Source organism: Cebus imitator, unplaced genomic scaffold, assembly GCF_001604975.1.
Source record: "Cebus imitator isolate Cc_AM_T3 unplaced genomic scaffold, Cebus_imitator-1.0 Scaffold85, whole genome shotgun sequence".
NCBI lineage: Eukaryota > Metazoa > Chordata > Mammalia > Primates > Cebidae > Cebus > Cebus imitator.
The window spans coordinates 3,095,168-3,120,013 of NW_016107400.1; the positions used below are offsets into that span (position 1 = coordinate 3,095,168).

The 24,846-nt window shown below is 52.4% G+C and overlaps 1 protein-coding gene across 4 annotated transcripts in view; it reads right to left on the reverse strand.

The window, feature by feature from the left end:
* GPRC5B (G protein-coupled receptor class C group 5 member B) overlaps positions 1-24,247 on the reverse strand; it is a 30,273-nt gene extending 6,026 nt beyond the window's left edge. The window contains exons 1-2 of one of the 4 annotated variants that reach the window (XM_017534297.2): positions 22,907-23,088; positions 10,192-11,222 (exon numbers count right to left, since the gene is read on the reverse strand). In XM_017534297.2, coding sequence (XP_017389786.1) covers positions 10,192-11,221 — 1,030 coding nt within the window. In that variant the 5' untranslated portion in view covers position 11,222; positions 22,907-23,088. Of the gene's footprint in view, positions 1-10,191; positions 11,223-21,284; positions 21,850-22,906; positions 23,089-23,389; positions 23,828-24,133 lie in introns of those variants that run through there. The other 3 variants (XM_017534301.2, XM_017534299.2, XM_017534298.2) reach the window with 3 other exon arrangements.
* Between the last annotated feature and the right edge of the window lie 599 nt (positions 24,248-24,846).

The window sequence follows — 24,846 nt, forward strand, 5'->3', positions numbered from 1 at the left end:
AAAAAAAAAAAAAGGCTTCCCTGAAGGGAGGCACTTTTCTGGTTGAAAAGCAGCAAGAGAGCTTGTTTTTTTTTCTTTGCAAATTCCTTGGGACAGGGGCCAAAATCACCTCAGTTCCACAGTTAAGCTTCATAGAGTACCAAGCAGGAGCCAGGCACTGTGCAAAGTACTCTATATACGTGAACTCATTTAATAGTTTTTCTTTCTTTTTAACTCATTTAATTTTCACCTTTTTGAGACAAGGTCTGGGTGTTGTCCAGGCCAGAATGCAGAGGCATGGTCATAGCTCACTGTAGCCTTAAACTCCCGGGTTCAAAGCGATCCTCCTGCCGCAACCTCGTGAGTAGCCGGGACTACCGACACATGCCAGCATGCCTGGCTAATTTTTTAATATATTTTTTTGTAGAGACCGGGGTCTCACTTTGTTGCCCAGGCTGACCATATGTACTTACATTATTTCCACTTTACTTGGGGCACAGAGAGATTAAGTAACTTGCCCAAGGTCACACAGCTGCTAAGGGGCACAGTGAGCATTGGGACCCAGGCAAGGAATCTGGGTTCTTCACCATCACTATACCCACTGCAGATACTATGTGTTTAACCGCCACACTTAGTTATTTAGAAGCAACTTGAATTTTAAGTGACATTAGGGGACGCTTGGCCTGGTCTAGACCAAAGAGACTGAGGCAGGGTGAAGAACACATATTTCAAGACATGCTGATGAAAACCTTGCTTTGGCATCTCCAAGCCTTCAAGCAGCTCACTATGCTTGGTGCTGAGCAAAGAGTTGCCCTCCCCGGGAAGCAGCGTAAAGAAGTGAGAGATGGTCCATGGGATTTTTCTTGAGACAGGGTCTCCCTCTGTCACCCAGACTAGAGTGCAGTGGTGCATACTTCACTGTAGCCTCGAACTCCTGGGCTCAAGCAATCCTCCTGCCTCAGCCTCCCGAGTAACTGGGACTATAGGCATGTGCCATCACGTCTGGCTAATTTTTTTTTTTTTTTTGAGATGGAGTCTCACTCTGTCACCAGGCTTGAGTGCAGCAGCACAATCTCAGTTCACTGCAACCTCTGCCTCCCAAGTTCAAGCAATTCTCTTGCCTCAGCCTCCTGAGTAGCTGAGACTACAGGATATGCCACCATGCCCAGCTAATTTTTTTTTTTTTGTATTTTTAGTAAAGACAGGGTTTCACCATGTTGGCCAGAATGGTCTCAATCTCTTGACCTGGTGATCCACCCACCTCAGCCTCCCAAAGTGCTGGAATTACATGCCTGGCTAATTTTTAAGTTTTCTGTAAAGATAGGGTTTCCCTATGTTGCCCAGGCTGGTCTCTAACTCCTGGCCTCAAGTAATTCTACTGCCTCAGCCTCCTAAAGTGCTGGGATTACAGGTGTGAATCACCACACCCAAACTACGGACTCTTCGTATTATTAATTCCTAGCCTAGACCTGTTCCAGGGGCGGGAAGACCAAAACACACAGCTTTCCTTGTAATGCAGAGACACCACAGCTGTGGTGGGGGAATCTGCCTCTAATTAGACACATTCTCCTCAAAGAAAACTAACGCTAGACTCTACAGCCCATCTATCCCTTTAGCCCCTGGGTCCCTGTCTGTAGGATCTATTTGTGGCTCTCCTCTGGTGAATATCCCTCCCACATTCTAGACCGGTGAGTGTTGGCTACAAGTAACTGCCTTCTCCCTAAATGTAGCTTAGGTGTGGCTGATCAGGTCATCACATCTACCTGGAAACACTGACTGGCTCAGGGAAGGGTAGTTAGGTCCAATCACTGCTAACCCTGGGATTTTTGTTCAGACATCCTGGGAAATGTTTCTCTTTTCTAATGGGACTCTGTACATTCCTGGCGCCGTTGCCTGCTGTGATGTGAACAGCAGAAATGGAGAAAGACCAGATTGTATTATCACTTGAGTCTCTGGAATCTAACCATTTCTAAAGCCTAATTCATTTTTGCTGCCCAGGGGTCCCCAAGCCCTCGGTCACAGGTACTGCCTTAGCTCTGCCTCTTGTCAGATCAGCAGTAGCATTCGATTCTTTTTGAGACAGAGTCTTGCTCTGTCACCCAGGCTGGAGTGCAGTGGCACAATCTTAGCTCACTGCAACCTCCGCCTCCCGGGTTCAAGTGATTCTCCTGCCTCAGCCTCCTGAGTAGAATAGCTGGGACCACAAGCACGGGCCACCATGCCCGGCTAATTTTTGTAGACACAGATTTTACTATGTTGGCCAAGCTGGTGTCAAACTCCTGATCTCAAGTGATCCGCCCACCTTGGCCTCCCAAAGTGTTGGGATTATAGGCATGAGCCACCACACCCGGCTGACATTTGATTCTTATAGAAGCTCGAGTTTTATTGAGAATTGGGGATGCAATATTGAGAATTGTGGATGCAAGGGATCTAGGTTGCATGCTCCTTATGAGAATCTAATGCTTGATGATCTGAGGTGGAACAGTTTCATCCTGAAATCGCCCCCCAAACCCCCAGCCGCGATCCATGGAAATATTGTCTTCCATGAAACCGGTCCCTTGCGCCAAAAAGGTTGAGGACCGCTGCTTTAGCCTACTCATATTGGATTTTATTACTTGCAGCTTACTTCGAGAAGCCCAACCCACACCCTACCCAACCTGGGCCAAAGAGAGAGGCAAGCAAGGCTCACCCACCTTGCTTAGGACCTCTCCTAAGAGAAGGAGGTGCCCTTAGAAATCAAAGCTCAAATGGCGGAATGCCAGCCTTTTCTCTCATAGACCCTGTGCACGATGCCAGGCCCCCGGGTTCAAGCAATTCTCCTGCCTCAGCCTCCTGGGTAGAGTAGCTGTGACCACAGCCACCCAAAGCCACCACACCCCCAGGACCAACTCGGGGCCTTCCAGAAAGAAGCAAAAGGTCATTTTAAAGAGGCCTTGGCCTGCCGGGCGCGGTGGCTCAAGCCTGTAATCCCAGCACTTTGGGAGGCCGAGGCGGGTGGATCACGAGGTCAAGAGATCGAGACCATCCTGGTCAACATGGTGAAACCCCGTCTCTACTAAAAATACAAAAAATTAGCTGGGCATGGTGGCGCGTGCCTGTAATCCCAGCGACTCAGGAGGCTGGGGCAGGAGAATTGCCTGAACCCGGGAGGCGGAGGTTGCGGTGAGCCGAGATCGCGCCATTGCACTCCAGCCTGGGTAACGAGCGAAACTCGGTCTCAAAAAAAAAAAAAAAAAAAAAAAAAAAAAAAGAGGCCTTGGCCCTAATGAGATCGGAGAGCCCAAAGCCCCTAACAGAGGAAAGAACACTTTTCGTTCTTGCTCTTTTGAAAGTGAACATTTCATGTGCCTTATTAACGCGTTCCGAGATGTGATCCGAGGTGCCACAGCTCTCAGTGTATTTTAATCATTTATCACATGCCTTATGCCTTGATACTTATTAATAAGCAGCAGGTGGGTGAAGTTGTATATATCTGGGGTCTCACTCAGCAGAATGATATAGGGGTGGAGGCTTCTGGGGCTTGGCAAAGCCGCAAGACAGCCTGGAGAATGCCCTTCCCACTGCATGACCACATCAGGGATGGACTCTCAAAGGAAGAGTGCCCGAAAGGCTGAAATGCAAGAGAAACTGGGCCACCCATAGCTCCTGGGCACTGGCTATTCTGTGAGACCCAAGAGCTCAAGGATAAGGCCTCTCTCTCATGGAGCCTGGTTCCTAAAATACAAGCTGGCTGAGGTCAGCACCAGTGATGCCAACAGCTGTTCCTCTTGTGGCAAGGGAGCATGCCAAATAGTCCCCGGCCAGCAAAGCAAGGGTTTCTAGAACAAAGGCCATCTAGCCAGGACTCCAACTTTACCTTTCTGTGGTAGCTTTGCCTGGTCTCATGGGAATTTTTTTTTGAGTCAGGGTCTGTGTCTCAGGCTGGGGTGCAGTGGTGTGAATACGGTTCACTGCTGCCTTGACCTCCCTAGCTCAAGTCACCCACCTCAGCCTCCCAAGTAGCAGGGACTACAGGCACATGCCACCATGCCTGGCTTATTTTAGTATATATATCTTTTTGGGGACAGAGTGTCGCTCTGTCACCAGGCACCAGGCTGGAGTGCAGTGGCACAATCTTGGCTCACTGCAACCTCTGCCTCCCAGGTTCAAGCAATTCTCCTGCCTCAGCCTCCCGAGTAGCTGGGACTACAGGTGCACGCCACCACGACCAGCTAATTTTTGTATTTTTTTGGTAGAGACGGGGTTTCACCATGTTGGCCAGGATGGTCTCAATCTCTTGACCTTGTGATCCGCCAGCCTCAGCCTCCCAAAGTGCTGGGATTATAGGCATGAGCCACTGTGCCCGGCCCATTTTAATATTTTTTGTAGAGGCAGGTTCTCCCTATGTTGCCCAGGCTGGTCTCAAAATTCCTGGGCTCAAGCAATCCTCCTGCCCCAGCCTCCCAAAGAGCTGGAATACAGTTGTGAACCACAGCACCCAGCTTCATGTGAATTTTGGTGGACACACATTTGGGATGATTCAAAAGATGGCTATTTTTTAAAAGATCTGACAACATCCAAGGTTGCTGAAGAGGTGGAGAGATGGAGAGATGGGGCTTTGATGCATTTATCAAAGGGAAGGACAGTTAACTGGTCTAACTTTCTAGGGTGCCATCTGGCAGTATGTACAGTAATTCCTCACTTAATGCCATCAAAAGGTTCTTGAAAACTGCAACTTTAAGTGAAAGAATGTACAAGAGGTTCTTGAATGGTGTCATTGTTTTGCTGAAATTGATGAGAAAAAGATCGGTTTTGTTGCACATCACTTAAAAGTGAAGAGTTACTGTATTAAGATTTGCAGAGCAGACTCTTTAACCTGCATCTAGGAAATGTTTTTGCAAGGAATGAATTGATCAAAAGCCTGGAGATGAATGCATGAGAATGTTCATGGCAGCGCTGTTTATCATCAAGAGCCAGAAGCAGGCAAAGTGTTCACCAGCCACAGATCAGAAAATTGAGTGACAGGGCCTAATGGCAAGGAGACTTGTTCTATGGCTTTGTCAGAGTCTCAAAGCCACCCATGACTCTCAAAAGGCGAAGAAACAGTGTTGTTGAATGTGATGGTTCCACTTCCTTGAAGTAAAACCAGGATGCCACAGCTACTCAAGTAGCATGGTCTTTACACTGTAAGACAACCCACCTCTGCTGCGGGCTTCCTGGGGGCCCGGTATCATTCTGAGCATTTTAGTGGCTGACCTCTTTTAATCTCTACAATAACTTTGTGAGTTCTTATTTGCAGATAGGAAACTGAGGCACAGAGAGGCTAAGCCTCATCATTAAAAGGAAACTGTAGCTCTGCAGTTACTGATGGGCAGCTACCTCCGTAACGCTGATTTAAAGCAAGCACGCTGAAGAATGCCACTTAAACCAGTGGTTTCAACCTGGTTACTTACATCTGAAAATCACTTGGAGAGCTTAAAAATACCTAATCCCAAACTCAGACTTAATCACAACTGAGCAAGCGTTGGTAATTTTTTAAAGCAGCCCAATTGATTGTAAAGTTAAGAAGCACAGTTAAGAAGCACTCTGCCAGGCCGGGCAAGGTGGCTCACGCCTGTAATCCCAGTACTTGGGGAGACTGAGATGGGTGGATCACCTGAGGTCAGGAGTTTGAGACCAGCCTGACCAACATGGAGAAACCGCATCTCTACTAAAAATACAAAGTTAGCTAGGCGTGGCAGCCGCATGCCTGGAATCCCAGCTACGCAGGAGGCTGAGGCGTGAGAATCGCTTGAACCCCGGAGGCAGAGGTTGTGGTGAGCCGAGATCGTGCCATTGCAATCCAGTCTGGGCAACAAGAGCAAAACTTTTTCTCAAAAAAAAAAGAAAAAAAGAAAAAAAAGAAGCACTTTGCCCTATTGTATGTGAGAGTGGAAGCAAACCATTGCCCCTGGGCAAAGGAATTTTAAGCAATTTTTGTTTACTATTCTTTTATTTTATTTTTTATTTGAGAAAAGGTCTTGCCTTTGTCACCCAGGCTGGGTTGCAGTGGTGCGATCTCAGCTCACTGTAACCTCCGCCCCCTGGGTTCAAGTGATTCTCCTACCCCACCTCCCGAGCACCTGGGATTACAAGTGTGCACCACCACGCTCAGGTATTATTTTTTTGTATTTTTAGTAGAGACAGGGTTCTTGCCACGTTGCCCAGGCTGGTCCCAACTTTTGAGTTCAGGCAATCTACCCGCCTTAGCCTCCCAAAGTGCTGGGATTATAGGCGTGAGCCACCACACCTGGCCATTATTTTTACTTGCTGAACTTACACGATTCCTTGCTGATTCTATATGGCCATTCTTTTTGCTTGCTGAACTTACATAATTCCTTGCTGATTATTGTTGCTTATTTGCCACCAGGAAAGAGTAAAGTATGTTTATCTAGAAAGAGGGGAATGGAAAGACAACTTCCTTGGCTTTGGAATGTGTCACTGTGAAACAGACAGGGTATGCAGCACCTCCAGACTCTCCATCACCCCCACGCCAGCCCCAGCTCTGCTGAAACGAACGTGGGTTCCAGAGTCCTTGCATCTCTGGATCTTATCTGGCTGTAAAGTCTTGCCTGCATTTTTATGAGAAAGGATGAAGTAATGGAATTCAGAAAACCAACTGTATCCCTCCCTGCTCTGCCACATCCTTATAGCCAACGATTGAACAAATTGCCTGACATCCCTGGGCCTCAGTTTTCCACTCCATAAAATGGGTCATGGGTCTGACTGATAGTCCTCATCTTTCCAAATGCACAGAGTTGTCCTGACATCTCCGTGAGATGGGTTACGCTTAAGTGCTTTAAGAAGAGAAGGGTAGGCCGGGCGCGGTGGCTCATGCCTGTAATCCTAGCACTTTGGGAGGCCGACGTGGGTGGGCTGCCTGAGCTCAGGAGTTCGAGACCAGCCTGGGCAACACGGTGAAACCCTGTCTCTACTAAAAATACAAAAAATTTGCTTGACGTGGCAGCGTGCGCCTGTAATCCCAGATACTCAGGAGGCTAAGGCAGGAGAATTGCTAGACCCAGGAAGCGGAGGTTGCAGTGAGCTGAGATCATGCCACTGTAAGCTTGGGTGACAGAGCAAGACTCCATCTCTAAAAAAAACATGGGCTTGCTGACCTGGAGCTTCCTGGTAGGAAAAAGAGCAACTGATAAAGGCCACATCGGGATTTCCAGCCCTATCTAGAGGAGGGGCCACTAGCGTTCCCTCCTGTCTGTCTGGCCAAGGGAAGGGGGTCCATCTAATGAGAAGGAGGGACGTGGATGGTCTTGGATAGGATGGGCAGCTACTGAGCATGGCTCATGCACCAGGCCCCTGGATGAATGTCACTGAAGAGGGAATCGTGACAATCTGAAGTCCTCGGGCAAGTCATTTAATTCTCAGAACCTCCATTTATTCATCCGTAAGATGGGGATAATAACAAGACCTACCTCATTAGGTGGCAGTGAGGACTAATGAGCTAATGCAGGTCAAAGATTTCCAATAGTGGCTGGGCGCGGTGGCTCACGCCTGTAATCCCAGCACTTTGGGAGGCCAAGGCAGGTGATCACATGAGGTTGGGAGTTCAAGACCAGCCTGGCCAACATGGAGAAACCCAGTCTCTACTAAAAATACAAAAATTAGCCAGGTGTGGTGACACACACCTGTAATCCCAGCTACTCGGGAGGCTGAGGCAGGAGAATCACTTGAACCTGGGAGGCGGAGGTTGCAGTGAGCCAAGATCATGCCACTGCACTCCACTCCAGCCAGGGCAACAGAGCAAGACTCTGAAAAAAACAAAAAGTGTCTGACACATAGTTAGTGCCCAACAAATGATGACGATACTAGTTATTCATGTTATAACTCTGATGCATCTTCAAAGAACCGAGAAAGGGCAAGTTTATTCAATCTCAAGTGCTGAGACCCTGGCTGACTCCCTTCAAGTAACGATTCTAGGAGATACTTCTCAAGTATCGACAGCAGGGGATTTGCGTTCCTGTGCCACAACCCCTAGGCAGGACCTCACTTCTGAACCCTCCTGCAGCAGTGGCAGATAGCCCTGGGTACCTAGACAGTGTCCACCTCAGGCGCTCAGCAGATCTGTTTTCTGCCTTGGAGCCGATGATACTTGTCCACCCGTCTCCAGAATTATAGGGGATGTTAATCACGTTGGGAATCCCAGTGCTGTGGCTCATGCCTGTCATCCTAGCACTTTGGGAAGCCGAGGTCGGGGGATCACTTGGGCTCAGGAGTTCGAGACCACCCTAGACAACAAAGTGAGACCCTGTGTCTACCAAAAATAAACAATAAATGATCAGGGTCTGGCGGTGTGTGCCTGTGGTCCTAGCTACTGGGGAGGCTGAGGTGGGAGGGCTGCTTGAGCCCGGGAGGTCAAGGCTGCAGTGAGCTGTGATTGTGCCACTGCACTCTAGCCTGGGCAGCAGAGAGAGACTCAATCCCTAAAAACCAAAAACATAAACCAGAAACAAAATAACACTGGGAGATGGGAGCTGGTGGACAGATGCCCCAGCCTCCCTTTTCTTCCCAGGCCAATTCTGAGGCTCATTCAACAGAGGTCCTTAGATGATTCCCAGTGCGACTGAGCCCTGTTGCCTGTGTTGATAGCCGGTTCATTAATGTACTTGTTTTATCGTTTCTGCCTTCTCAGTCTCATTCTCCCTGCCGTCTCCCTTGCAGGGACCACCTCCCCAGTAAACCACCTGCACTGGCGCCCTTATCTCAGATTCTCCTTTCAGGGGAAGCCAAGTAAGATGCACAGAGGGCGTACCAGGTACCAAGAGGGCTTTGAACTCACTGTGTTCCTTCTCCTAACAGCTCTATGAGGTATATAGTCTCTTACTGTTTCTATTTCACAGATGAGAAAAACGGAGGCTCACGAAAGCAATATAACTTGCTCAAAGCCACACACCTAGGAAGTGGCAGAGGCAGGATTTGAACCCAGACATCTGCCAATAGGGCCCAGATTAGTATATTCCTGGTGACCGAGGTAGGAAAGGGGATGGGAGCAATCCATCTTGCGGCCCCCTACATCCATCCAGCACATGGCTTGTAGATTCAAACGCTTTGGGGGAGCCAGGGAATTAAGGTTACTATGCTATACAGCAGCTGGATCAGGAGCAGTAGGGAGTGGTGGGGAGTGTGGGGAACAGACAAGTGGATCCCCATCTAAAGGGCAGCCACAAAGCCAGGAGGGGCCAGAGGCAGATCCTTCCAGTGCACATGGGCTCGGGTCAGTTTCAGACCATGCAGCCGGTGGAAAAGTTGGCCCAGTGATGCCAGATCCAGCTTTGCAAAAGAAGCTAGAAACCTGTATCGTTAAAACAAATTGGCCGGCAATTGGTAGGGGGGAAAAAACTTAATACCAATCCGTATCTGAGGCTAGGCATATTGGCTCATGCAGGGCTTTGGGAGGCTGAGGTAGGAGAATCATTTGAGCCCAGGAGCTTGAGACCTGCCTGGGCCACATAATGAGACACTGTCTCTACAAAAAAATAAAATAATCAGCTGGATATGGTGGTGCACGCATGCAGTCCCAGCTACTTGGGAGGCTGAGGTGGGAGGACTGCTTTAGCCCAGGAGTTCCAGGTTGCAGTGAGCTATGATCATGCCACTGTACTTAGCTGGGCAACATAACAAGATCCTATCTAAAACAAATAAACAAACAAAAACCCAAAACAACACACAAAAACTCAAAACCCAAACCTTGCTGGCATGGTGGCTCATACCTGTAATCCCAGCAGTTTGGGAGGTGAAGGAGGGTGGATCACCTCAGGTCAGGAGTTCAAGACCAGCCTGGCCAACATGGTGAAACCCCGTCTCTACTAAAAATACAAAAATTAGCCAGGCCTGGTGGTGGATGCCTGTAATCCTAGCTACTTGGGAGGCTGAGGCAAGAGAATTGCTTGAACCCGGGAGGCAGAGGTTGTAGAGAAAAGAGGTTGCAGTGAACCGCGATTGTGCCATTGTGCTCCAGCCTGGGCAACAAGAGCGAAATGCCATCTCAAACAAACAAACAAACAAACAACCCAAGCCCACATCTGGGTCAGTTTCAGCGTAGGAGCTAACATTTGTGGGCTCTGATCTGCTAGGACTGCCCCAGGCACTGGGGCCGCCCATCCCCACTGGAGAGGAAGAAGAGCATCTTTTGGGATGAACGTCCCTGGGCCTCACCCAGCTGGGCAATGCCCACTTTACCTGCATTGTGTTCATCCATGGAGAAGGCCTTGTTCTCCATATAGGCCCGTGGCAGCTGCACGTCCTCCTCGAAGGCTGTCTCCCGCATCCTGGGCTGCGAAGTGTCGAAGTAGTTGGGTGTGTTCTCCTGCAGGGCTGGGAGAAGGGTGCAGTGGATCTCAGGGATGGCATGGAAGACGACGAAGACCCAGCCGCTGGCCGCCAGCGTGATGGCCAAGGTGGGGTCGTTCCAGGCATCTCCTTGCTGCAGCGTGACGTTGCCGAAGAGGTACATGGTGGTCCAGGCCACCCAGATGAGCACAGAGAGGAAGGCCGTGATGAGGAGGAAGGCCCCGTTCAGCTTCCACCTCTTGAATTTGCCACACAGCGTGAAGAGGGCCAGCCCCAGGGTGACCACGAGCAGTACCATGTCGTAGATGAGGGCCATCACGAAGTCCATGGGCTCGTAGGCACAGGCTGGCCTCGTGTCACGCAGCACGGTGAGCACCAGCCACTCCACAGCGATGATGACCTGCACCAGCATGAGGCACAGCGCCAGGCCCACCAGCTGCCAGCCCGCAGGGCCCGTGCCATGCCGCACCAGCCTCCGCACGCGCCATGCCTGGCTCAGCAGGCAGGAGAAGCAGAGCGCAAAGAGGACGCCCCAGAGGAAGCGGCGGACAGAGCAGATGGTCTCATCCTCCTGGATGATGAAGGCGAACGTCAGCCCGAAGAGGCCCAGGGTCCCCAGGAGGAAGAGAAAGTGGAGGCCCACAGGGCTCTTCTTCTCCTTCTCCTTGATGAATGGCAGCCGCACCAGGAGGATGAGCATCAGGAGCAGTGTGATCAGGGCGCCTGCCCCGGCCACCGCCTCCACCACGATGCCCCAGATGGCGTCCAGGTCGCACAGGGACACGTACTGAGGGAGAAGGTCCAGCCCACAGCCTCGGGACGTGCTGGCGTTTTCAGAGGCCACCGAGGTGATCACGAAGAGCAGGAGGAAGGTGAGCACCTGGTGAGCTCTCATCTTTCTCTCTGATGCCACGAACATTCTAGAAAAGCCAAGAGGGAGGATGGTTGGGGGGAACCAAAGATCAATTCACTGGAAGACTCCCCGTCTCCTGACTTCTTGAAGACCTGCCTCATTTCAAACCTGCAAGTGCGCATAGCACCTCTGCACACGGAGGAAAAATTGCCCCTTTCTCCAGGCAGGGAGGGCTTGGGTCCCATCTGTACCCTTGGCTGGGTGCAGGAAAGAACTTTGAATCATCTTTGCTGGTGGCTGGAGGACAGGGTGGGAAGGAGGCCAACTTCTCTGTGTACCCTTTTGTATTCTTTGAATTTGATACTCTGTGCCATGTCTGACCTCTCAAAAAATAAGGAGAAAAAATGAAACTTTAAAGAGACAGCCACGGGCCAAGTGCTGTGCTAGGAGACTGAATGGCACGCCTTACCCGGTCTCAGCCTCTCGAGGCTGACAGCTAACATTTACTGCCGACTGACCCCGGGCCAGGAAATGGATGCACCCAGTCCTCACAATGCTCCTATTAGGACCTCCATCTTACATGTGACAATACAGGGTCTCCAGGAGGTGACAACCTTTGCACAAGGTCACACAACTCAACTCCTGGATTCGACCTCACTCCGAAGACTCATAGCACTGCTTTTTTTTTCTTTTTTTTTTTGAGATGGAGTCTCTTTGTTGCCCAGGCTGAAGTGCAGGGGCACGATCTTGGCTCACTGCAGCCTCTAACTCCCAGGTTCAAGCGATTCTCCTGCCTCAGCTTCCTGAGTAGCTGGGATTACAGGTGCGTGCCACCATGCCTGACTAATTTTTTTTTTTTTTTGTATTTTTAGTAGAGAAGAGATTTTGCCATGTTGGCCAGGCTGGTCTCGAACTCCTGACCTCAAGTGATCCACCCACTTTGGCCTCCCAAAGTGCTGGGCTGCCAGCGTTTCAAATGTAGTAAACACAAAAGCAGCTGTCTTCCTTGGTTCCACGCTGTGTCTCTCCCTCACCTCCCACGCTCGCTTTCTAGAACATCTCTGGAGGATTCCCCGGAGTGCGTCTCTCCCTGGGAAACCTGCAGAATTCTCCCTGCTGCCTTCTCTCTTGCCGGGATACGAGCTGGACGCCACACAGCAGCCTCACTGACTTGGGCTAACCCAAGTCTCCTCTTGCCCCTCTGCTCCCTCTGCCTGGCCACTCCCCCTCCCTGTGCTGAGCTCAGCTCTGCTGCCGTCCCTCAGACCTTGGCCAAGGTCACACCCCACTCCTCTCCACCACAGCCTCTGGTCTAATCGCGTTGGTCATTTTTTGCCTGTTTACTTTGTTTCTCCCTTCCCTTCCTCCTGTCCTTCCATCCTGACTTCCTTCATTGCAAGAAGTGGCAGGGCAGGGACATGGTCTCTCTTGTTCACCGGCAGACAAGGCTCCTTCAGTCTTGGCACACCTGACATTTGGGCTGGATTGTTCTGTCGTGGGGGACTGTCCTGTGCACTGGAGGATGTTTAGCAGCATCCCTGGGCTCTGGTAATACCGGATACCGGTAGCACGTCCCCTCCTCCAACTATGACAACCCAAAATGTCTCTAGGCACTGTCAGATGTCCCCTGGGGGAGCAAAATCGCCTGGACGAGAATCACTGGTGTAGACTCAAGTGCAACACACAGCACCTGGCACGAAGGAGATGTTTAGTAAATATGAATGAATGGGAAACATAGTCAGGACCATCCTCTACCTCATGGCTACTAGCTCCTGGTTTTGAAGGGAGCCTGGTCTTTGGGAAAGCCACAGCCTGCACAGCTGGCTGGATGCTCATTTCCCGGTATCTCAAGCCAGCGTTACTGCCTCCGCCCAGCTCACGTGTGGGGTTGCAACCAGCTGCCTTCCCAGGGCTCCAGTGCGTCCCTGGGGCTTCCCTAAGTAAATGCGGTATCGACCACCTCTCTGTAACGGAGATCCTATGAGCATCTCAGATCCTGCCCTGGCTGTGAGGCCTTCCAGTGGCATAAATTATTGATGCTACTGAAGGAAAAGGTGCCTGAGGCTGTTGGGCTCATGTCCTTTGCCTATTGATGAGAGGAGGCAGGCTTGCAATGGAAGACATCTGGCCAGCATCCCGCGCCGGCCTCCTGCTCAGGCACATGCAGGGGTGAGGACGGACTCCACGCACTGACTGTCAGCCTGCAGTCCAGCACATATTCGTGGTCCTGCCACGTTGGCCACTGGCGTGCCACTGCAGCTACTTACGCTTTGTCCACACGTCACCTGGGAAGTTATTTACTTAACTTTTGAATCAACTCTCTTAAAAGAAAACTAAACACATTCAAGTACTTATCTCCAGACATTTAAAAATTGCTCATTGAGACCACGGTGGCTCATGCCTATAATCCCAGCAGTCTGGGGCGCTGAGGCAAGAGGATCACTTGCGCACAGGAGTTTGAGACCAGCCTGGACAACATGGTGAAACCCCGTCTCTACTAAAAATAAAAAAAATTAGTCAGGCATGGTGCCACATGCCTGTAGTCCCAGCTACTCGGGAGGCTGATGCAGAAGAATCACTTGAACCCGGGAGATAGAGGGAGGTTTCAGTGAGCCGAGATCGTGCGACTGCACTCCAGCCTGGGCAACAGAGCAAGACTCTGTCTCAATAAATACATAAATAAAAAATAAAATAAAATTACTCGTTGATGTGACCCATGTTGCATACCCACTGGGCACATTTCAACCTATCACTCTTTGGAGAAACATCATCCTAGACACAACTGCTTGTCACGAGGTCCTAAAAGCCCACGAGGGATCAGAAATTATGAACTGGAGGTGTCAGAACAAAATGCCACCAGTCCCTGACCTGGTAGAGGGGGCCTGGAGTGGATTTCCCTGAGACATCTCATCAATGGCCAGCTCAGTGAGGAGACTTCTCAGCAAGTTTCAGCAAGCGATGCCCCAGGCAGCCTCTCTAATCCTATCCAGCCCCAGGGTGGCTGTGAGGATGACAGCAGGCAGGAATGTGCTTTTCAGTCCTGACTGCTACCCTGTCCCCAACCCCTCCTCCCCCGTAGGCCCGCAGTTCCAAATCATGTGCAGTTTGGACCCCCAGGGGACATTTGAAAATGTCTAGAGACATTTTTGGTTGTCAGAACTAGGGAGGGAGATGCAATTGGTACGGGGGATCTCGGAGACCAGGAACGCCACTAGACATCCTATAATAGGACAGCTCCCGCCAGAAAGGATTATCTGGCCTAGGGGTTACCTGTGCCAAGGTGGCGCAATTACAGACAGGGTTGATGGGAAAGATGCCATGAACCCAGTCAGGCTCCTCAGCAGCAGGCCTGCACCCTGCGTCTCTTTGCAAGAACGTGTTCCTTTTTTTTTTTTTGAAATGGACACCCACTCTGTTGCCCAGGCTGGAGTGCAGTGGCGCGATCTCTGCTCACTGCAACCTTCACCTCCTGGGTTCAAGCAATTCTCTGTCTCAGCTTCCCAGTAGCTGGGATTATAGGTGCCTGCCACCATGCCCGGCTAATGTTTGTATTTTTATTAGAGACGGGGTTTCACCATCTTGGCCAGGCTGGTCTTGAACTTCTGATATGGTCCACCTGCCTCGGCCTTCCAAAGTGCTGGGATTACAGGCGTGAGCCACCGTGCCTGGCCAAGAATGTGGCCTCCTTAAACTATTTGCATTCACTCTCGGAGGGGGATGTCTTTTCCAGGCCTGGCTGCCAATTGGGACTTTGGTTTCTCCACTCCTCCCACTTCCTGCTCAGCTGTGCAGCCACAGCAGAGTACCTGTGCAGAGGGCGCCAACACCAAGATGGCAACCAAGCTTCTGAAATGGTGCAGAGCTCTACGGCCCTGGTCTGGGTCTCCAGCTCCCGACTCCTCTCTGACATGGGAAGTGGATACACTCTTGCTTTCTGTTTTCATCTCTGAGGGTGGAACTCTGTCTTCCGGGACAGCTGTTGTTTTTGCTGTCCAGCATCCGGTTCTCCCCCTTCTGGAAAGAGTACCTGATTTTCCCTTGGAGAGAGAGCTACCTTGTATCTGAGCTCCCAGGATGGGCATCTGTTCAAGCCTGGCCCATCAGAGCATTTGTGCTACCCTAAGCCACAGTGAGTGACCCACGGACAGGCACGTGGCCTGAGCCAGACCCATGAGAATCAGCTTTAGGATTGTTCTAGCACTCACTGGAAAGAGGTCTTCCCTTTCTGCTGTGATTGAAAAACTACGAGGATGGAGGCCGGAAGCTGGAGAACACATTTGCCATCATGGGGTGAGAACCTGTCTGAGAGTAAAGCTGTCCCAGAGGAAACGGCCATGGGATGCGCAACGTCCTAATACACTGAACGGCTGGATTCATCCATGCCTGAAGCCAGCCTGGTGTTTCCAGTTCCAGCAGCCAATTAACTCCCCCTAGTCCTCCCCACCTCCCCGCTCCCTTTTTTTGGATTAAGCCAGTTTGAGCTGGATTTCTATCCCTTGCCAACAAAGAAGTTCTAGTATTCTTCCTACATCTTATGGCCCCCTTCTTCCAGGAAGTCCTCCCTACCCAACATCTGAGCATATAGATGCAATGGATGGCACCATTTGTCTTAAGTGGGTCATTATCATTGCCAAGGCTGCCCATGAGGTGACAGCCACCCCACTCCATAGAACAATGCCCAGGATGGTTGGGGAGGGGTGTGGCACACTGCCTCACACACCGAAGCTAAGGCAGCTCATCTAGGATTTCTGGGGGATTCATAAATGCCCCCCCAGAGTTGCCTATTGCAGCCAAAATGACAACAATAACTAGTTAACCCTTACAGTGCTGGAGAGCTGGCACTCCATGTACTTCATGTATATGAATACCTAATGGTCCACATTATCATTCTATAAGGTAAGTACTATTACTGTCTCCATTTTACAGGAGATAAAACCTGCTACAGGGAGGTCAGCAGGCTTGTCCAAGGTCACGCAGCTACAAAGAGGTGACGGCAGGAAGCAAGTAGTTGTACTGGGTTTTTGCTACACCCTGAGGTCCTAGAAGTATCACTTGCTGAGTCTTTGGCCAGCAAGTCAATAAAAGTAGCTTCTCCCTGGCCCGGCACGGTGGCTGACGCCTGTAATCCCAGCATTCTGGGAGGCCGAGGCAGGCTGATTACTTAGGGTCAGGAGTTCCAGACCAGTCTGGCCAACATGATGAAACCCTGTTTCTACTAAAAATATAAAAATTAGCCAGGGTTGGTAGCATGTGCCTGTGACCCCAGCTACTTGAGAAGCTGAGGCAGAAGAATCGCTTGAACCCGGGAGGCGGAGGTTGCAGTGAGCCATGATCGCACCACTGCACTCCAGCCTGGGCAAGAGAGTGAGACTCTGTTTTTTTTTTTTAAGTAGATTCTCCCTGTCCTTGTCAATACTTTTGATTTTTGTCTTTGTAGCGTGTACCTCAATTTTCAATTATTTTATTTTATTTTTTTGAGACAGAGTCTTGCTCTGTCGCCCAGATTGGAGTGCAGTGGTGCAATCTCAGCTCACTGCAACCTCCACCTCCTGGACTGAAGTGATTCTCCTGCCTCAGCCTCCCAGGTCACTGGGATCACAGGCACCCAGCTAATTTTTGTATTTTGGTAGGGATGGGGTTTTGCCACGTTGGCCAGGCTGGTCTCGAACTCCTGACCTCAAGTGATCTGCCCAACCTGGCCTCCCAAAGTGCTGGGATTACAGACCTGAGCCACCACACCAGGCCAGGTTATTTTATTTGTATTACTCTTTTGGTCTGTTCCTCACCACTCCCCTCTTCCCTCAACCCCTACCCCATGCCCAGGACCTTGTCTGTCTTGTGCTGCACCAATTCCCCCATGCCGGGCACATGGGCAGTGCTCACGATCCAGTTGCTGAATGAATGGATAAATGTGATCTCCAAACCTCACATTACCCCAAAAGGGCGGGTGTTCTCATTCCCATTTACAGAGGAGGAAACTGAGGGTCTGAGAGGTTTATGTCAAAGTTTGGTTCTTGGGCTGGCAAGAGCAGCAGCATCACCCTGGGGCTCATTAGAAATGCAGATTCTCAGGGAGTGGGTCCAGCCTCCAGTGCTTCTACAAGCGCTGCAGGCGATGCTAGGCTGTACTGAGGCTGGATACACAAGAACACGGACGGCAGCGAGAGCTGGAACCCAGGGCCCCAGTTCCTTCACCTCCCGACCCCAGCCCAAGAGAAGGCAGGCAATGCCCATGATCTGCTGTGGCCCCTGGCAGGTAAGCCCCCATCCTGCTAAATTAGCCACCTGGTGCCTCCCACCCCTGAGAGCTGGGCAGCTCTCCAGGAGCCCCAAAAGGAACGGTACCAGATTAGAGGTTTTGAGTCAGCCTCGAGGCAGGGCTGATTGGGACGGGATGAATATATGGCAACAAACCCGTGGGATGCAGGCGTGTGCTTCTCAAAAGGAGTAATGAATAAATGTGAACGAATGCTCAAGACTCAGCTCACATGCTAATTACCTCTGCTGCCAGCCAGGCTCCTAGAAATGTGACTCACTCAGATGCTCTCAAATATACTGCATCTCCCTCTCTCCTCTCTCTGCCTGTCTCTCTCTCTCACACACACACACACACACTCTGCAGAGGGGCCGGAAGCAGCTAGCAGGTAGAGGAACAGCATACTCTCTCTCTCCACGTGCTGGGGCCTACAGAGACCAGAACGTAGGTGGGCAGGATTCCTTGCATGAGAAGGAAGACAAGGCCTGCCCAGAGGCTACACCAAGGCCATACCTCGGAGTGAACTTAGCAAATCAGACCTTCTAGTTTCTGACAATGTCCCCACGCTACCTGCTAGCACCTTGTGGCTCTGGGCAGCTGCCATAAGGTGCCTCATCTGTAAAACAAAGGTGGTAACAGTGTCCACTCCATGGGGTGATGGTGAGGGTTAAAATAATTAGGGTTTAGGACAGTAGTTAACGGGGTAAGTACTTTATATAAGACGTCTATTAAATAAATACAAAAGGCCAGGCGAGGTGGCTCACACCTGTAATCCCAGCACTTTGGGAGGCCCAAGGCAGGCAAATTGCTTGAGCCCAGGAGTTGGACACCAACCTGGGCAACATGGTGAAACCCCGTCTCTACAAAAATACAAATATTCGGTGGTATGTTCCTGTAATCCCAGCTACTCAGGAGGCTAAGGTGGGAGGATCACTTGAGCCCAAGAGTTTGAGGCTGCAGTGAGCCATGATCCAGACACTTCACTTCAGCCTAAGGCAGCGGAAGACGCTGATCAAAATAGAATAATAATAAAAGGAAAGAAATACATAGACAAAAAAAGATTGGCAAATGCTCCCTTGTCGGAGGTGCTGAGCTCTTCTGAAACAGATTTTGCTAGAACGGGCGGTTGCCATGGAAATGGCGTTGTAATGAGGTGGCTCGCCTAGGTGTTTGTCCACTGCTGGCTTCCAAGCTCAAGTAATCCCAGCACTCTGGGAGGTCAAGGTGGGAGACTGCTTGAGGCCAGGAGTTCAAGACCAGCCTGGGCAACATAGCAAGACTCTGTCTCTGTTATAAATACAATAAAATAAAATTTAAAAAGAAAAGGGTGTGTTGAAATGAGGTTGCTCGTTTGTTCACTGCTGGCTCCTAGCCTCCCCCATCACACACCGACCAAAGAGCTCCCTGAGGTGGTGTGAAGGGGAGACGCCTTTAGGGGTGGTTGGCCCTGGGGACTGTCAACACCAGCAGCAGGTGCTCTAAGTGGGAGCCTCGCTGTGGAGGGAGAACCCAGGGCAGAGGACCTTGGGGTGCTCTGAAACCAGGCATCTCTCTTGCAGAGCCCAGACACCCGGAGACCAGATACCAGCCATTCTCTTGGGAACCAGCATCCCCATCTTCCCTTTCACCCTCGGGAAAGGAGACGTGAAATGTACAAAACCGTTCTAGAACATTCTTACTGGCCTTGCTCCAGTGAGGCTCTCCTCTGGGTTCCCCCAACATCAGCTATGTCCCCTCCCTGTGTCTAGCAGGTTAGAGGCATCTTAACCCACCTTCTCTAGGATGGTGGTAGGCACTGGGACACAGAAGGGAAAGATAAAATGAGCAGTAGGGGTGGGGGTGGATTTCCTAGCCCTGCACATATACCCAGTACCCAGTACCCACACGAATACAGGTACACAGTTGACACTCCCATCAGACTGAAAGGCCTCAGTGGGAAATAGGCCAGAGGAGGGGAGTCAGACAGAACTGTGTGACACTGGGCATTACTTAACCTCTCTGAACCTTAACCTCTCTGAACCTCAGTCTCTTCATCTGTAAAATGGGGATAATGATAGAGCCCTCTTACAAGGCTGATGACAAGTACGTGAAAAATACTCAGTTTGGGCCTGGCGCGATGGCTCATGCCTATAATCTCAGCACTATGGGAGGCAGGAGAGTGCTTGGGACAGGGAGTGCAAGACCAGCCTGGGCAACGTAGGAAGACTGTCTCTATTATAAATAAAAGAAGAAAATCAGGTTGGTGCCTGACACAGAGGAAGCAACAGCTTTTTAGTGAATTACTTGTTAAAAAGACAATCATGGCCGGGCATGGTGGCTCACGCCTGTAATGCCAGCACTTTGGGAGGCTGAGGTGGGCAGATCACTTGAGGACAGGAGTTTGTGACCAGCCTGGCCAACATGGTGAAAACCTGTCTCTATTACAAAGACAAAAATCAGCCAGGCGTGGTGGTGCACACCTGTAATCCCAGCTACTCAGGAGGCTGAGGCAGGAGAATCTCTTGAACCCGGGAGGCGGAGTTTGCAGTGCGCCGAGTTTGTGCCACTGCACTCCAGCCTGGGGGACAGAAAGTTAAACTCTGTCTCAAAAAAGAAAAGACAAGCATGATTCTCATTTTCCTGTTAGGACAACGAAGGCAGAGAGGTCAGAAGAACTGGCCAGAGGCTTACTGGAATTTACAGGCCAGCCTGGGACTAGAACCCATTTCTCCCAGCTCCTGACCTCAAAGCCTTTCCGTCGCATCCCTGTTCTGAACCCTCCACGTCTGGCAGAGGCCCAGGATGGAGCTGCAGAGCCCGTCCCCAAGCCCCTCAGCCTCACACTCAGTCCCAGCTCACTCCATTTCCTGCTCTGTAGGATTAAACTGTTACAAGGTTTCCTGACTTTAAGCTCTTTCCCAGACCCGCAGTTCCCACCCTCTGATATCTTTTCCAAGCTACTGGATCTCCTGATCTTCCTTTCCCATTGCTGACTAGACCACTGGCAAATTTGAGGGCTCTCAAATTACAGAATCCTCCCTAGGTTAGTAAACAGGGTTGCAAGAACACAAACTCTGTGATCCATGAATATGCAAAACAGCTCCAGTCCTGTAAATAAAAGCAATCATTTAAATGCAAATTGCATCCTTGGCTGCCCAATCCACGGTGGTTGGTTCCTCTCAGGCTGTAATTCCGAGGAGAAAATGTGACTAACTCAGAACCCCCAGGAAGCTATGCGAGAAAGTGCTTATGGGGCTGCGGGGAACTGCTTCTAAGTAGGGAGTGGATTTTCAAGCCTGAGCTGCTCCTCCAGTTGGCTTGCAGTGGCTGGCCAGGCTCAAAGTGGTCCCCCAAGGCTGGACAGAGCCCCTTGGAGGCTCCCAGTGTCTCTTTATCCCCATGGGCAGTATGGAAAAGGGGGCTATTTTCCATCTCCTTGTGGACATCAGGGGAGCATCTGCAAATCAGATCCCATGGCCTCCTGCTCAAAACCCTCCAAAGGTTCACTGGTCCAAACAATAAACCCTAAACTCCTTTCCATGGCCCAAAATATTGTGACCTGGCTGGTCCCTACCTTTCCCCTATCTCCACCCCCAAATCTGCCTACAGCTGCAGCCACAATGGCCTTTGTTCAGTTCCTCTAAGCTCATTCCCACCTCCAAGCTTTTGCACTCACAGTGCCTTCCTCCAGGATCAGCCTCCCCCAAGAACTCCCAGCGGCGGCCCCGCCTCTAGCTGGGCTCCACTCAAATGTCACTCCCCAAACAGTCTCCTCAGGTACATACAGCCCTGTCACCTTCTTTTACACCACCCCATCTTATTTTCTGGCCGTCCTTATCCCAATCGGATTTCAGATCCATTTGCTATGGGTTTGTTTAGTGTTTGTCCACTCACCTCCCCAGATTCGGGAGAGCAGCGGTTTTGTCCGCTGCATACGAGGCAGTGTCTAGGCACCCAGCTCTGTGCCTGGCACGTCTTGAAATACCATACTAATCCAATGAAGATTCTGAGTTTATCTTTCTAACAAAACTGCCTGTCTTGCTGCCTGTGCCCCCAAATGGCCGCTCCTTCCCCTGGAATCTCCTTCCCTTCCCAACTTAGCTGACCCCTTTCCAGACTTAGAGCAGGGAGCAGAGAGAAAACCGTTCACTCCACAGTCTTAAGATACCAAACTGGCCGGGAGGGTTTCCAAACGACAGATGCCAATTTGCATTCTATTTACATTTCATTTGCATGCAGTGTAACTCAAAGCCTGAATCCTCCTCAAGGCCCGTGCCCCCACCGAAGAAACTTCTGAATTAAGAAGGTTCCTTGGCTGAAGTGCCGGGGTTTTTGTGCCAGATCCCTCCCCAACTGCTCTTGTCTTTGCGGGGTCCCCCAGAGCTTTCTGGGCTCTGTTCAGGTGCCCCCCGGCCTGGTGCAGTTGGGCGGCAAATGCGGCGCGTGGGCTGGGGCCCCAGGCGGGGACTCCGCTGCCCGCCACACTCCAGGGGCCTTTGTCCGCGCTCCAAGGAGCCGCCCCCTTAGCGAACGGGGGACGTGAAAGCGGGGACTGGCTAGGCCTGGGTGTGACCAAGCAAGGACGGAGGAGTGAACCCGCTGCACGGGGGAGACTTCTGGGGCAAGGTCGGTGGTCCTCTCCCAGGCTGTCTAATCGGAGCCAAGGCGGGTGCAGGCTCCTCCCGCGCGCTCCCTTTTCGGCCCAAGCGCTGGGGACACCGGGTGTGTGGGGTCTTCGTAGGGCTGGAAGCCCGTGTTCCCCAAGGAGAGGGGACAGAGCACAGGTCTAGTCCTTACCCCCAGCCTAGCCACCTCTCCCAGAGGTCTCAGTGCCCCCAGTCTGTAAGGGAAACCTCACTGCCCCCACCCCGCGCCATTGTATGCAGTCGCCCCCTCCTTCCCACTCCTCCTCGTCATTCGCCCCCAGCCCAGGTCTCGGCTCTGCCCTCTCCCCGCCTCTTCCCGCGGTGTCCCCCCTCCCCTTGCTGAGTAATGTGCACTCACTGCCGGCTGCGGGCTTGCCCCCCAGTCCCTGCGACAGGTGCCGCTGTTCTCCCCCAGAGTCCAGCCCTTGCGCCCCCGGCTGCGTCTGCTCTGTCCACGGTCAGCCCCCCACGCGGCTCCAGGACCAGCCCGCAGCTCCTCACGCACGAGGAGTCACTAGGACGTGGCTGGGCTCCTTTATGCTCCCAGCTGCCGTTCACCTGTGGTCGGCCAGAGACCCTCCTGGGAGACTTGGATTTCTACCGGGTCCAGACACAGTCCTCCTTCCCGAGTAAAGGTCCCCAGGCCTTCCCTTCCCCCGCCCCGCCCTCTACGGCTCTGCTCACAGGGCACGGGGTTCCTCTCGCCCAGATCCCGCATCTCCCCTAGCAATGAACTCCCTGGCTGGGGGTGAAGGGGGCGCTTACAAAAACACAAGAAGCGGACCCTCCCCATCCTCCCAATTCCACGGCGGGAAAAGTTTCTGGGGTCCCCACGGTGTCCTCCACCGCATCCACGCGGCTCGCACTCACCGAGCCCCGCGGCCCCGCAGCGCCGACGCTCCCGCTGGCCTTCGGCCCCAGTCACATCTCTGCAGCACGGCCGCGGCCCCCGCTACACGCACGCCGGCCTGCGGGTCCAGTTTCACTGCAGCGCCTGCCAGAGCCGCCGCGCGAGGCGCCCCCTGGCCCGGCCAGCGCTGCAGCAGCTGCTGCGGCCCAGCCTCCGCCCCCCGGCCGGCCCCGCCCCCGGGCCTCCGCTCCCCACCCCCGGCCCCCCCAACCCCAGAGGTGGTTCCGCGCGGGGCTAGGCGCCGCCTGCCTGCACCCCCGGGGCCCAAGCTGTGGCTATTAGCCTGGATCGCTGAGAAGATCACCCCCACCTCCCTCCCGTGTCCCCAATTTGGGGACATTTCCCCCACAACCACAGTGCGCCCATAAACAGTCCAGACGAGCCTGCAACTCCCCAGGGTAGATCCATTTGCAGGAACACCCCCTTCCAGCCAATACACTTACCGAGGGGGCCCGCGACCGAGAGTTATGGAGGGATCCCAGTGCAGGAGCCTTCCTGCGCCCAGGCCACGCTCCAAGGTGGGTTCATAAGCAGTAACTTCGCCGAAACACACCAGCACCGGGTCCAGGACGCGGAGAGGCTCAATCTCGCCGAGCGTCTTCCAAAGCCACCAACGCCCCGGTGTACACCTAGGCACACACACACCGTTAGGCCTCCTCGAGGCAGGTTCCCTCCTGGACACACTCTTCTCTCTCCTCTGTACCCACCTCCCAGGTGTCCTTGTCCCCTAACGCACACTGAGCCCAACACCCGCGCCCTCGGCCCCTTCAAACACACACGTCCACACGGGGCACCCCTCACGTGGGTCCCTACGCAGGATCGCCACCACCCCTAGCGCACACATCACCCACGTACGCACACGTCCACAGCCCTCCAGGGCGCACACACTCAGCGGCCCAGGCCACTGGCCTTGCGCTCTGCAGGCGCTCAGGGCACAGCCCGGACGCGTGCCTGCGGGGCGGCCGTGGGACCTGCTTGAAGGAGGGGTCCGGGGCAGCCTTCCGCCTGGGCATTGAGTCCCCCTCACCCCGTCCTACTCCACTGGCCTCTCCGAGGTCAGCAATGCCTCGCCCAGGCTTGGGAGCTGCGCTCCGGCACCTCATATAGGGCTGGTTACCTGGGTGACCTTCGGACCAGCAAACCCAGGCAGTTTCAGGTGCCCCCCCAACCCAAAGCCAGCAACAGACCTTTGAGCAGCATCCCTTCCCCGCACTCCAGATTCTCAGGGTGAGATTTCCTTCCCCCCTCCGTGGTTCCCCCCCCAACCCTGCCGCTCGTCGTCACAACCCTCCCAGCCACATTAAGACATCATAGTAAGAGGACGGACCCCTGCTCCTCTCTCCCGGGGGCTGCAGGAAGGTGGGATGCAGAAGAACACTGCCTTCTGGGAATAGTTTCAGTCTCTGATCTTTGGGGACCGTGGCCTTCCAGATAGTCCCATCCCTTCCCGCGAGCCTCCAGCCTCCCAGTTCCGGTCTCGGTTAGGCCACATCCCCTTTGGGCAAGTCTCTCTGGGATACCTTTTATTATAGTCAAAGGAAAATGGAAGGGAGGAACCATAAAGGCAGTGTTCCCCGTCTCCCCCGCCTGGATTATTTGCATGGAGCCTCAGAGCCTGGAACAGTGCCAGGTACACAGTAGGCGTTCATTAAACATTTGCAGGACGACCCTTTCCTAGTGTGTTCCCGCCAGACTGCTCATTTGGAAAGTGGGTGGGCACTGCCACCTGGTGGCAGCTCTTGGAACTGACGCGGAGATCCTTTTGTAAACGCCGGCAAGTTCACTTTTGTGAGCCTCAAGTCCTCAATGTCCGTAAAACGGAGATCATTTTGATCGTACGTGCCTGTTGGGGTTGTTGTGAAGGTCTAACACATGTTACATGTAAAGTGCTTCACGCAGG